General features: G+C 41.6%; 1 protein-coding gene across 1 annotated transcript in view; it reads right to left on the reverse strand.

Moving 5' to 3' along the window:
- Positions 1-221: 221 nt before the first annotated feature.
- Positions 222-12,291, reverse strand: part of KIAA0319L (KIAA0319 like) — a 202,265-nt gene continuing 190,195 nt past the window's right edge. Inside the window, exons 19-22 of the mRNA XM_077295806.1 lie at positions 8,899-9,021; positions 5,694-5,784; positions 3,828-3,922; positions 222-1,038 (exon numbers count right to left, since the gene is read on the reverse strand). Of these exons, the coding sequence (XP_077151921.1) occupies positions 860-1,038; positions 3,828-3,922; positions 5,694-5,784; positions 8,899-9,021 (488 nt within the window). The 3' untranslated portion in view covers positions 222-859. The remainder of the gene's footprint in view (positions 1,039-3,827; positions 3,923-5,693; positions 5,785-8,898; positions 9,022-12,291) is intronic.

The raw sequence follows: 12,291 nt of genomic DNA on the forward strand, positions 1-12,291 counted from the left end.
GGTCCTACAAAGTATTGACTCAGATCTATATTTAATGAATTTAAGTTTGTGGGTGCAACGTAGAAATTTCGGGAAAAGTTCAAAGGGAATGAATACTTTTTCAAGGCACTGTACTTAAAGCAGCTTCCATCTATTTTTTTTACAATGCATGTATCAGTTGATGAGATGACTGCTTCAGCGTCAGAACATGTTTGCACTTTAGTAAATTCTTAAAACAGAAATAAAGGAAGTGACTCATAGTTTGTCTTTATTGTAGACCATCCAGTGTTATAAGTTACCTTCTCTCATTAAAGCCAGCCAGTTTGCCAGCTTATTTCCTTCAGATTCACTGATGGCTCAGAACAGTGACAACACAGAAGACAAAAGAACTTTTCTAGAAAAGTAAGTGTTACAAAATGAACAAGCCTGATGCTTCATTGTTTTAGACTGTAAGAAAAAGGAGAGAGGTTGGGCTGTAGAATATGCCCAGTGCGATTCACATTTTATCCTTCATTGCCAGTGAGGACGTGGCACAGTAGTGCATTTATACTTGATTACGTTTAACAGTGTGGCTCACTCTTGGGGGTTGTTAACCCAAGAAACTGTGCAGAAAAAAAATTAAATTACTTAATTAAAAAATCTATTAGCATAAATCCAGTAGTATATCCCAATGAAAAAATCCACTTCAAGTATGTCCAGAGCCTCAGTGCTCTAAGAAGAGCAAAGGAGTTGATATTTTTACCAAAATATCCACTTCTTGAAAAGCAGTTCAGGGTAGCAGCTTTGTCCACAGAGTAAAAGAGCAGTGGTGAAGAGGACAGTGGGACAACTTGCACTATCCTGCGAAAAATGAAATGAATTCCAGTGTGTAGACTCTACACTATAACTCCTCTCTTTGGTTTTTGTGAGAGGCTTGTCCATTACGCAAGGAGCCGTTCTGAGGTCTGAGGAGTTTGCCTTTCTCGCGGTCAGACCAGGTGTAAGCATTGTCATCGCTGTCCAGCTCCGATTCTGAATGCATCAAACTTGTATTTTGGACTGCAGGTTTCAATTTTACACCTATTGAAAAAATAAGAAAATATTAAAAAATATTGCCATATTGCATAAAAAGATGGTCATGAAATACTCTAACGCCTGATTCACTTGTCTACTTAGTAGATGGGAAGCTGCACTGAAATGATCGGTGCTTCACAGAAAGCCAATCGCCTATACTTGGTTGGAAAAGTCATTCTGTGCTGACAGAGTCCCTGTAAATCAGGTTGTTAAATGTACTTTTTAAAAAAAAAAAATTGTAACTTTTTTTTTTTTTTACCTATCACAATGTAATGACAGCAGTGTATGGATGTTTACTGGGACTGGTTGTCCCTCCTAACTACTTGTGTTTGGCTGCAGTGACCTGGTTATCTGATGTAATTGGCTCTCTGACGGTAGACATGGACAAGGACCCTCCATAACTGATCCCTAGTAGGCAGTCTCTGGCTGACAGTTATATGTCTATGTTTATCTGGTCCACATGTGATCTCTGCTATTGTAGTTCATGTGTTTATTTTTTTCTGACCTCAGTCTATTTACTGATTATTCTTCTGACTGACAATTGTGTCCCTCCCTAACAGTACCAACTTTACTGCCAGCCTGCTCCATCGGTCAGTGGCTAATCTGAAGACTGGATCCACGGTCCTGTCTAAGTCCATATTCCTGTACAGGGGTCAAAAGGTAAAGGTGAGGGCTCCCCTGGGACCCGATAGCCAAAACTTGTCAGTGGAAATTCTATGTAGAGCTTGCAGGCAACCACAAACAGAGCCACTTTGTAGAGTCTTGCTGAAAACTCTTCCTGAAAAGATAAGAACTATGGACCTGATTCATTAGGACTAGTGATGAGCGAATATACTCGTTACTTGAGATTTCTCCAAGTATTTTTTAGTGCTCGGAAATTGTTTTTCTTGCCGCAGCTGAATGATTTACATCTGTTATACAGCATAAGTACATGTGGGGGTTGCCTGGTTGCTAGGGAATCCCCACATGTACTTATGCTGGCTAACAGATGTAAATCATTCAGCTGCGGCAAGAAAAACTAAATCTCCGAGCACTAAAAAATACTCGGAGGACACCCGAGCGTGCTAGAGAAATCTTGAGTAACGAGTATATTCGCTCATCACTAATTAGGACTAGTGTGCGGTCTTAAAGGGAACCTGTCACCCCGTTTTTTGAAGATGAGCTAAAAATAGCGTTAAATAGGGGCAGAGCTGGGCGTTACATTAGTGTCTTTTGTGTGCCTTTATTACCCACCTAAGCTGCTGAAATACCTTTGTAAAGTCGCCGTTTTCTGCTGTCACTCACGCTGGTCTGGTCCTATGGGCGTGGTGACAGCGCTGTTTCTCCCCCAGATCAGGCTCATCATTCCGTTGGTGGCGTAGTGGTGTGCGCATGTCCAACAGAGAATATCCACTGCCCAGGAGATGAAAAAGAGCGCGATCTGCGCTATTCAGCCGTTTACCGTGGGCGCGGCCATCTTTCTGTGGCCGCGCGTGCGCAGATGGAGCGCTCTGCTGCCCGGGGCTTCAGGAAAATGGCCGCCGCGATCTCCATCTGCACACGCGCGGAATCCCGCGGCCATTTTCCTGAAGCCCATCTGCTCATCTGCGCACGCGCGGCCACAGGAAAGATGGCCGCGCCCACGGTAAACGGCTGAATAGCGCAGATCGCGCTCTTTTTCATCTCCTGGGCAGTGGATATTCTCTGTTGGACATGCGCACACCACTACGCCACCAACGGAATGATGAGCCTGATCTGGGGGAGAAACAGCGCTGTCACCACGCCCATGGGACCAGACCAGCATGAGTGACAGCAGAAAACGGTGACTTTACAAAGGTATTTCAGCAGCATAGGTGGGTAATAAAGGCACACAAAAGACACTAATGTAACGCCCAGCTCTGCCCCTATTTAACGCTATTTTTAGCTCATCTTCAAAAAACGGTTCCCTTTAATGATGAGGTGTGTTGGAGTCAGATGCTCCTGATTCATTAAGAGGCTTGCGCCTGTTAACGAATTAAGATCGTCTGAGAAGCGGCATCGTCAGTCATCGACTGGAGTAAGGCGTGTGGTGTAAGGTATGCCATGGCTCTTCATGAATTAGACAAGTTGTGGGGCCACGGCCATGTCCCACCCAATTTGGTGAAGCTTGGCAAAACTGGTGTAAAAACACCAAAAGTAGCACATTTAGCAACTTCTCATTGCACAAAAATGTTGCGGCTTTTCAAAGTGATTCACAATATTGATGAATTTGGGATTTTCTGCAACTGATCGTATTTACAATTTCTTAAAGAGGGCATTTGACCAGGTAATGGTCCTGTTTTTAATTTCTAATCTATTACGGTTATAGTTTCCGCCACAAAGACAAATAATCCTCTCAATATACAGTACTTACCACAAACAAATGTTAAAAAACAAAAAAGCATTTTTAGGAACACTCCTATTCTGCAAACAAGCGACTCTCCAATCGGTACGCACATGGTCTCAGAGTGTTGGTGTGATGCCGGCGTCCTGCACCCTAGCAGCATAGTCAGAAACTTGAAGGATGTCACCAGTTATTTTACCATCCAATGACTGTACTCAAAGGAGCAATCTTACATGTAAATAACTATGTTGTATATTTTGAATTAGAATGTAATCATTCACTCCAGCCTCTCTTCTTCATTTAGACAATACGAGGATTATATGTCTTTGTGGCCACAAAGTATTTAGGGATTAACAAGAAGGACTATCCTCTGGTGACAGGTCTTCTTAAGCATGTGTAAAGTAACTCCAAAGCTTTATGCAAAACATATATTATCCTCCATGTGCATAATTACCAGTTTTTATGCTCGATTTCAGCTCCATACTTTCTCGGTCATCGGTTGCTTCCAGCATTTTATATCTACTCTTCCGTTTCGGTTTTCCCTTTTTCCTTCAAGAATGAAAAAAGAAAAATTTATATGTTTTTTTATTTAGAAAAAATTGTACAAATGCTATGGCAGGTGATAAAGGAGATGTCCGACAAAGTCAAATTATTAACTATCCACAAGATGGGTAACAGATATCTGATGACTGGGCCCCCCCTCATCTATCACTAGAACAGGGGTCTCGAGTTATTCCTGCACATGAAGAGTGACTTTGAAAGGTGCTGCAGAATAGCTTGTGTGCTGTTGCTCAATTCATTCTCTATTGGGCTGACGGAAACAGCCTAGTACAGTGAGTAGAGCCCATGGTTGTTTCTGTTGGCCCCATAGATAACGAATGGAGGGTCCAGGCATACATTATAAAAATGGTGTATAATACACACCTGGGATACGAGTGTCACGTTAGTCACAGCATGCACGGTGCTGATAACACCAGCTACATTTAGCCTAGAAGTCTTTACGCGAGTCCTTTATCACATATTTACCTGTATATTCCACAGCCATGATACAAGTTACAGGACTGGATCTGATGATAGTCAGACACGAGACATCAACAGAATCAGGCACGGGGTTTTGCACCGGCCAGAGAGTAATGCGAACAAGTTGGCTTCACATCTTTGGAAACATTGCTTAACCCTTTAAGAACTAGGTCTGTTTGGACCATAAACACCAAACTTCTTTTTCATTTCCTCATTGTTGCATAGCCATAACTTTTCTTTTTTTTTATATTTGTAAAAGGCACCTTCATGGTGGACATGACACTTTTAAAATATAATTCACTTTTCCAGAGGGAAGAACCGGTAAAACTTAACAATTCTGGCATTGGTTTTTGTGCTACAATTTTTGCACCGATTTAAACATGCACCATGTATAATGTCATCTTTGTCCCGCAGGTCATTCCAAGTATGCAAATACCTAACGTTTTTTAATTTACTACTGTTGCACAAGAAAGACACTTTTTTGTTGTAAAAAAAAAAATTAAAACATCTTTTTATTCTGCTTTCATTGTGAAGCCGAACATGCAAAAATAGCAATTTAGGTATTCATCACGTAGGTTAAATGTAGTTTTAAAAGATCAGGTCACTACAGATATGGCGATACTAAATATTTGAATTTTTTTTTTCCCTTCATTCGCACTAGGGGACTTTTAGTGTATTTTATGAGTCAATACAAGTTAAACACTTCTGTGTTGCAATGTATTATACCTGTTCAGTCAACTATTTATAATAATAATAATAATTTTTAAGGCACCAGCATATTCCACAGCATTTTACATTTCATGGAGCAACACTAAAACGACAGCCAGTGCAATTGTCAGGCTGTCTTTAGCACCCCTTGATTCCAGTGTGGGCAATGAGATGACAGATGGAGACGCCTTCCTCTGGCAAACAGCTCAGATGCCTTGGTCACAACTGACTGCGGCATCTAAGGGTATAAACTTCCAGGATTGGGGTTAGCGAGCACTGGCAGCACCCAAGAGAATAGCCTGATGAAAACATACATTACAGAAAAGAAATTGGTACCCAAATGCAACATTATGGTCGCTGGTCAAGAATCAGTTAAAAAAATGGACTGTTTATTATGAAAGCTGTCTTACTCAATGATTTAGGTCTCACTAGGTAAATACTATTACACATGACTGTCATTCTCCAACTTAGACAGCTCTCCGTATACCAGATTGTACAGAGGGGTTTAATTAAATAAATTACAAATTGTAGCAATTTCATACATGGAAACACAGTTTATTAAAACTAATTAGCAAATAGAAGCATCACTCACCTTCTACAACAACAGATAGCGCACCAGACGAGCAGTCCCAGAGCCACCACACAAAGGAAGCTTGTGATAACCACATACAGCACACTCCAATCTGTAGGGGTAATCAGACAATGTGAACTGTGTATTAAATACATTGTTCTATTGGCATTTTTAGAGTAATCTTGGCTTTCCATTTGTATTTTCCCATAGACAACTTCAGTTTAAAAGTTTGTTCATTCCTCTAAGACTTATTTTAGTAATCATTTTTCTCAATTTGCGATTCATATGGTTTATTATTTGAGCTTCCAGGGTAGGATACAGGGAATGCTTCAGGTATTCTGTCCCTCCCCTTTTCCAATTCCTTTTTAATTGTTTTTAATTCTATGTGTCTTTAATAATTTTTTATTTAGTAGTCTGTCTTTTTGACGAATGATACGGATCACACAATCTATTCTCACGCCTTCAACTTATCAAGTCTGTGGGAGTGTGCGTCAGTGCCTGGCTGTGACATCACGCAATTATATGTTGTGCATACATTATGTTATACCTTCATATATGTACGTTCTATCTCCAAAATTATGAACACAAGTATTGTAGATGCTGTCATTATTTTAAATTCGGTCATTGTTTGTCATATAGTATTCATAAGGGGATATGATTGGCCAATGTTCATTCAATCATGTCATTAATGTTTGGGCATGCTCTGATGATCATCCTCATTCATGTTTCTCTACTCCTTCTTTTACTGGCCCTTTCTTTGCCAGACATCGTGATATACACAATACCCTGGCTGCTGACACACGTTTTCCACTGGGCGCGCATGCGCATGGGGTCTCCTGTCTGCACCGGTTGCCAAAGGCATCTAGATGGAGCAATGTGTGTCACTGACGTCTCCGGAAGTATTCTTCCTGAGGCGCATTGCTTCCATGATTGGCCGGATAGGACAAAGATAGCAGCAGAGACCCCACTCACTTGCGCCCACCAGAAGTGTTGCTTATGTGCTACACCTGGAACATATGGGATCCTTTTATATACATATTTATTACCGCACATGAAGAACACGTAGGCCCCCCGAGGAAGCCGACGCGAAATGTACGTTGGGGCTCATCAGTGCACACAGGCGGTTTTTGCACTTTATGGGTGAGTAATTATGCACTCCATTGTATTGCTACTGGCTTTTCCATAGCAGCATTCGCCCATAGGTATGGTGCTATTACTTGATTACACATGTAATCACCTTCATCATAACATGTGAAATCTTTTGCATCTTATTCTTGCATTAGATACAATTGTACACTAGATTATTACTATTAATTACTTATCTTGATGTCTTGGATCTCACATCTGATGAATATACAGTGTTTCTGTCAGCTTCCTCCCTGGCTATTAGCATTTTGCATTTCAGAGTGATTTGTACTGAATTATTGTGCATTCTCTGCACTACCATTAATGTTAATTACCTGTCACATATTGTGTCTTTACCATTTTTCTGATACGGTTACTGGTTTTTTTTTATTAATTTTTTGTGATGCATGACAATTTTAAAACATATGTTCAATAAAATTTATGCTTTCTATAAGAAGTAAGTCTTACACCTAATTGTCCCCATTATATTGGGAGCGTCCCCTACAGACTATGGTCCTTACTTATATTTATGGTTCTGGCATATATAGAGTTTAAAATTATGTTCATTACTCTAAGACTTATTTTATTAATCAATTTTTTCAATTTGCGATTCATATGATTTATTATTTGAGCTTCAGGTGTAGGACACAGGAAATGCCAAGAAGTTTGTCAACTGAGGAAATGTATAAGGGGCATCAGAAATGAGGGAAAATCTATTTATATAATTGCCTTGTAATGTTTTCCTTTTCTGTTCTGTTCAGATGTCACCATATCCAAAAATTCCAAGCAGAGGAAGTTCACTGACCGCCTATTGCGCGGTACCACCAGCGGAACACCATCGCACCACACACACACTCTATACGCCGTACGCACCGTACACTCACACACACACGCGCAGCCTCTTGCACGGTACCACCAGCGGAACACCGTCGCGAACATGCCGCCGCCGGGATCAGCCGAATGAGTCACTCACTGCTGCCATCTTTGTACAGGAGGAGAGCATGTGCAGTTTTAATGTGACCGCCGCTGTCTGCACAAAGATGGCGGCGGTCTGATTTACTGCGCAAGCTACGCGCAGGTGCAGTGAATCATTCGGCTGTTCACGGCGGTAGATGCGCGACGTGTCTATAGGCAGAGGAAGCCGGTCACATTAAAGGGGTTTTCCCATGAACGAAAGTTCATTTTATAAATTGACTGTCTGACCATGTACGGAGCATACCACAGCTCCTGGGCAGGGGAGGAAGCAAAAGACAATACTGACATTACAGCAGGGAATCACAGTGGATTCATTTTGTGAGGTAAAATATTTCACTGACTGTTTTTAAAAAATCTTTTACCTCACAAAATGTATCCTCTGCGATCTCCTGCTGTAATGTCAGTATTGTCTTCCTGCCCAGGAGATGTCATATGTTCGGTACACGGTCAGACACAGATAATTTTTAAAATTAACTTTTGTTTGTGTGAAAACCCCTTTAAAAAGCAAATATCAACACCAACATGGCTCCTCCTAAAAAGTACGCCAATGACAATGAAAGGAAAGCAGTAAAGGCACAAAGTCGAAGACAACAAACGGCAAATGAGACTCTTGAAGACCAACAGCATCGCTGGGACAAAAACAATGCATATAAGCATAGGCGTCAAGCACATGAGTCCCCTGATGCAAAAGTCATTAGATTATCAAAGGATGCACTAGGCAACAACAGTGCTGCATGCCTGCCCCCATCGTGACATTACTGCCCTCCTGATGTGATAGCATCAGGCCTCCATCTAGTTAGTAATAACTGTGGACCATGGAGGGGAGAGAAAAATTAAGGGCTCATTCAGATGTCAGTGATTTTTCATCTGTGCTTGTATGCTAAAAAAATGGACAGGTGTTAATCTTCCAATTTTAGTTTTTCTCTGTATGTTCCATTCCTGGTTTTGGCATACAAACACTGTTGAAAAATCACTGATGTCTGAATGAGCCCTAAGAGTGCTGGGATGGAAGCAGTGTTAAGCAGTGGAAGCAGATGTTCAGTATCTTCCCAAAATTGTGACCAGTGATATTCAGTCCTAGCAAAGTTTACATATGTATAACTGGAGCTGTAAAGGAGAAACTTACCACAGTTGCTCTCGCCATCACCAAACTGACGACGTATAAAGTTTTCCATCCAAAAGGGGTCACAGACACACCGCTTAGTGACGGAATTACAGTGACCATGCATAGAACAATTCAACTGACATGCTGAAGAGGAAACATAATATATGTATAAAACATCACCGAATATATGGTGTATACAATACCAGAATAAACACATGCTTTCTTAACTGTTGTAACGTTTCGCTTACTACGTGTCTTTGGGGACACTCGCTTGGCACGGGATTCAAGCACTCAGGCATGGTTTCCTCATATAAATCAGTCTGTTTGGTTTATTAAACATCATAAACCACATAACGTAAATGTCATGACCCCCAGTCTGTTCATGTAGCGGATAAACTTCTCTTAGGCATATTACAATCCCCTTGTCCAGGGTTACCTTCCAGGAGCTCCTGCTCCACAGGCTGACTCCTCGTCAGTCCAAGGTCCTCAACAGGACGTCGTCTTTCTCAGCGTAGGGCCATCCCAGGCTCTACACATTCATGTGGCCTGTCCGGGTGGTATTCAGGATGCTCGTCCAACACCCAGTCCACCAGGTCCAAAGTCCCACGACATGCTATTCAGGGAGATAGCACTCCCAACACGTAGGCTTCCAGGACCTACAGCACAGACCATTCAGGTCCAAACACTCTCAACCATGTGACCCACACCCTGGTCACATTACATACTTGTAACCACTCCCATAGGTGGGAGGTGTATGTGGCTAGTTTGACCCGCCCATCTCTCAGAACTAGCCCTGCCAGCCTCCCAACACAATTTGTAGGACTACAGGTCCCAGAACATCCTTACTTCAGACTGGCAGTGAAGAGTGTCTGGATGTTTTGGGTTGTCATTATGATTTAAAAAGAGAAAACACAGTAGTTTGACAATAAATGGCTTCACCCAACCACTAACCATGAGTGGAGAAAAAGTTTTGGTGCCGCGACCAATCAGCGACGGGCACAGTCCGGCCGCGAATTCGCCCTTCCCTACTCCCCTCCCTACTCCCCAGTCCGTTAAAGCTGCTATTAACCCTGTGTGACCAACTTTTTACTATTGATGCTGCCTATGCAGCATCAATAGTAAAAAGATCTAATGTTAAAAATAATAATAATAATAAAAAAAATCATTATATTCTCACCTTCCGGCGGCTTTGCCTCTCCTCGCGACGCTCCGGTCCCAAGAATGCATAGTGGCAATGACCGGAGACGACGTAGTGGTCTTGCGAGACCGCTACATCATCACGTGTTATTGCCGCAATGCATTCTTGGGACCGGAGCGTCGCGAGGAGCATCGCTAAACGTCTGGGCTGGATCCGGGGGCCGCCTATTTTTTATTTTAATTCTTTTTTTTTAACAGGGATATGGTGCCCACATTGCTATATACTATGTGGGCTGTGTTATATACTACGTGGGCTGTGTTATATACTGCATGGGCTGTGTTAAATACTACTTCTCTGTGCTATATACTACGTGGGCTGTGCTATATACTACGTGGCTGGGCAATATACTACGTGGGCTGTGTTATATACTACGTGGGCTGTGTTATATACTACGTGGGCTGTGTTATATACTACGTAGGCGGTGTTATATACTACGTGGGCTGTGTTATATACTGCGTGGGCTGTGCTATATACTACTATACGTATTCTAGAATACCCGATGCGTTAGAATTGGGCCACCATCTAGTATCTATCTATCTATATAGTCTAGACCACACCCTGGGGTGGAGAAAAGGTGGACAACCTCCCACATGCTCTATGGTGGTTCACAAAAAAATCAGCCCTTAAAATGGCCAATTAACCCCTCTCATGACAGTGTGCTGGAGCAAGCATCTAGGTTTCAAATCTCTGAAGCCAATAGTCTCAGTGAAAGGTATCTCCCTCCAGCACTTTGCCAGTGACTTTGTCACAATACACAAGTTAACTGGCAAATTGCTTTATATGTCTAGTAATGAGCCTTAGGGTTTTTACATCCAAAACCATAATTTACCCTTTTTTTTTTTTTTTTTTTTAGTTTTTATTAAAAAAGTCAAGATGACCTTTGTCAGACACAAACTATATTGCCTAGTTTATCTACTATGATGCAGCTGGTGTACTTTCCTGTACCTGATGTAAAGAATTCACTTTAATAGTTTTATAATAAAAGCACAAAACATGTAGTTACTAATTACGGTTAAAGAGCAATGGTAGAGTACATCGTGTAACATGAGAATACATGACATTCTTATCATCCCTATTAATAATGAGTTGCTTTTAATGGTATGGGGGTGGGGAAATCCCATTAATAGCCAAACAAAAAAAACAGATTGTAGATGAAGAAAAAACAACTAAAGAAGAGAAGGAGATAAAAAGGTGAATTTAAAGAGGAGGAAGATTGAGGCACTAATATAGCTTATAAGATCTAAGATTCAGTGAAAAACCAAAAATGTGCATCCATAATCCGTGATGACCAAGTTTTAGTAATTCTATGTTGTTTCTCTGTTACAAAGAATGCACTGTAAAGAATTAACAGAACAGATATTAGACTAGTAAGAAATCCTGGGGAAATGTACTAAGCTATAGCACAAGCTATAATTAAGGGATCACTGCAAGGTAACTTAATACAGCTGATGTAGAGTCATTTCATATGTACACTTTAAAATAGAGATTAAATGTGACCATATGTGTTAAACAAAACAATTATACTTGACCCACATGAAAAATGACTTTACAGGCTATTTTTTTGCACATAAAGTAGATAAATGAATTTTTTTTATTAAGGCTGGTTTCAGATTGCGTTTTAGCAGTCCGTTAACGCTGCCATTAAGCTCTATTTCCGGCGCATCGCCAATGCATGCCATAATGGGCGTGCGCTAGTGATGTGCCGTCATTGAGTGACGGACCCTGGGACGCGGGCTGCAGCGTTTCCGGTTCCGTCACCGCTAGCGCAGATAGAGCATCTGCTAGCTCTATCTGTGCTAGCAAGTCAGCACTTGCGTTAACGCAGCCCGTTTAACACATGTGTTGAACGGGCTGCATTAACGCAATCTGAACCCAGCCTACGGCATCAATGTTTTCAAAATGACAAACGAAGGCATAGTCACACTGTGTCACTCCCCCGAGGATCCAGCCCAGGCGGAGGTCTGTACCTTCCAAATGCATACACAACTGCTGAAACCACTGACTGTCTGCAGCTTTAGGTGACAGAAGCATATCATTAGAGAAACCCCTGATGGTGCGCTCCTTTAGTCATCTGACTTCTGAGGTCGCTCACAGGCTTTAACAGTACTGTCAACATCCAGACAGACCAGAAATCCGAAACGGCCCATGCTGGATCCAAGGAGATAACGGAGGATGAGTTCTTGAATTTGAAAACATCCATCCAAAACAGTTGACAT

This window comes from Ranitomeya variabilis, chromosome 3, assembly GCF_051348905.1.
Source record: "Ranitomeya variabilis isolate aRanVar5 chromosome 3, aRanVar5.hap1, whole genome shotgun sequence".
Taxonomy (NCBI): domain Eukaryota; kingdom Metazoa; phylum Chordata; class Amphibia; order Anura; family Dendrobatidae; genus Ranitomeya; species Ranitomeya variabilis.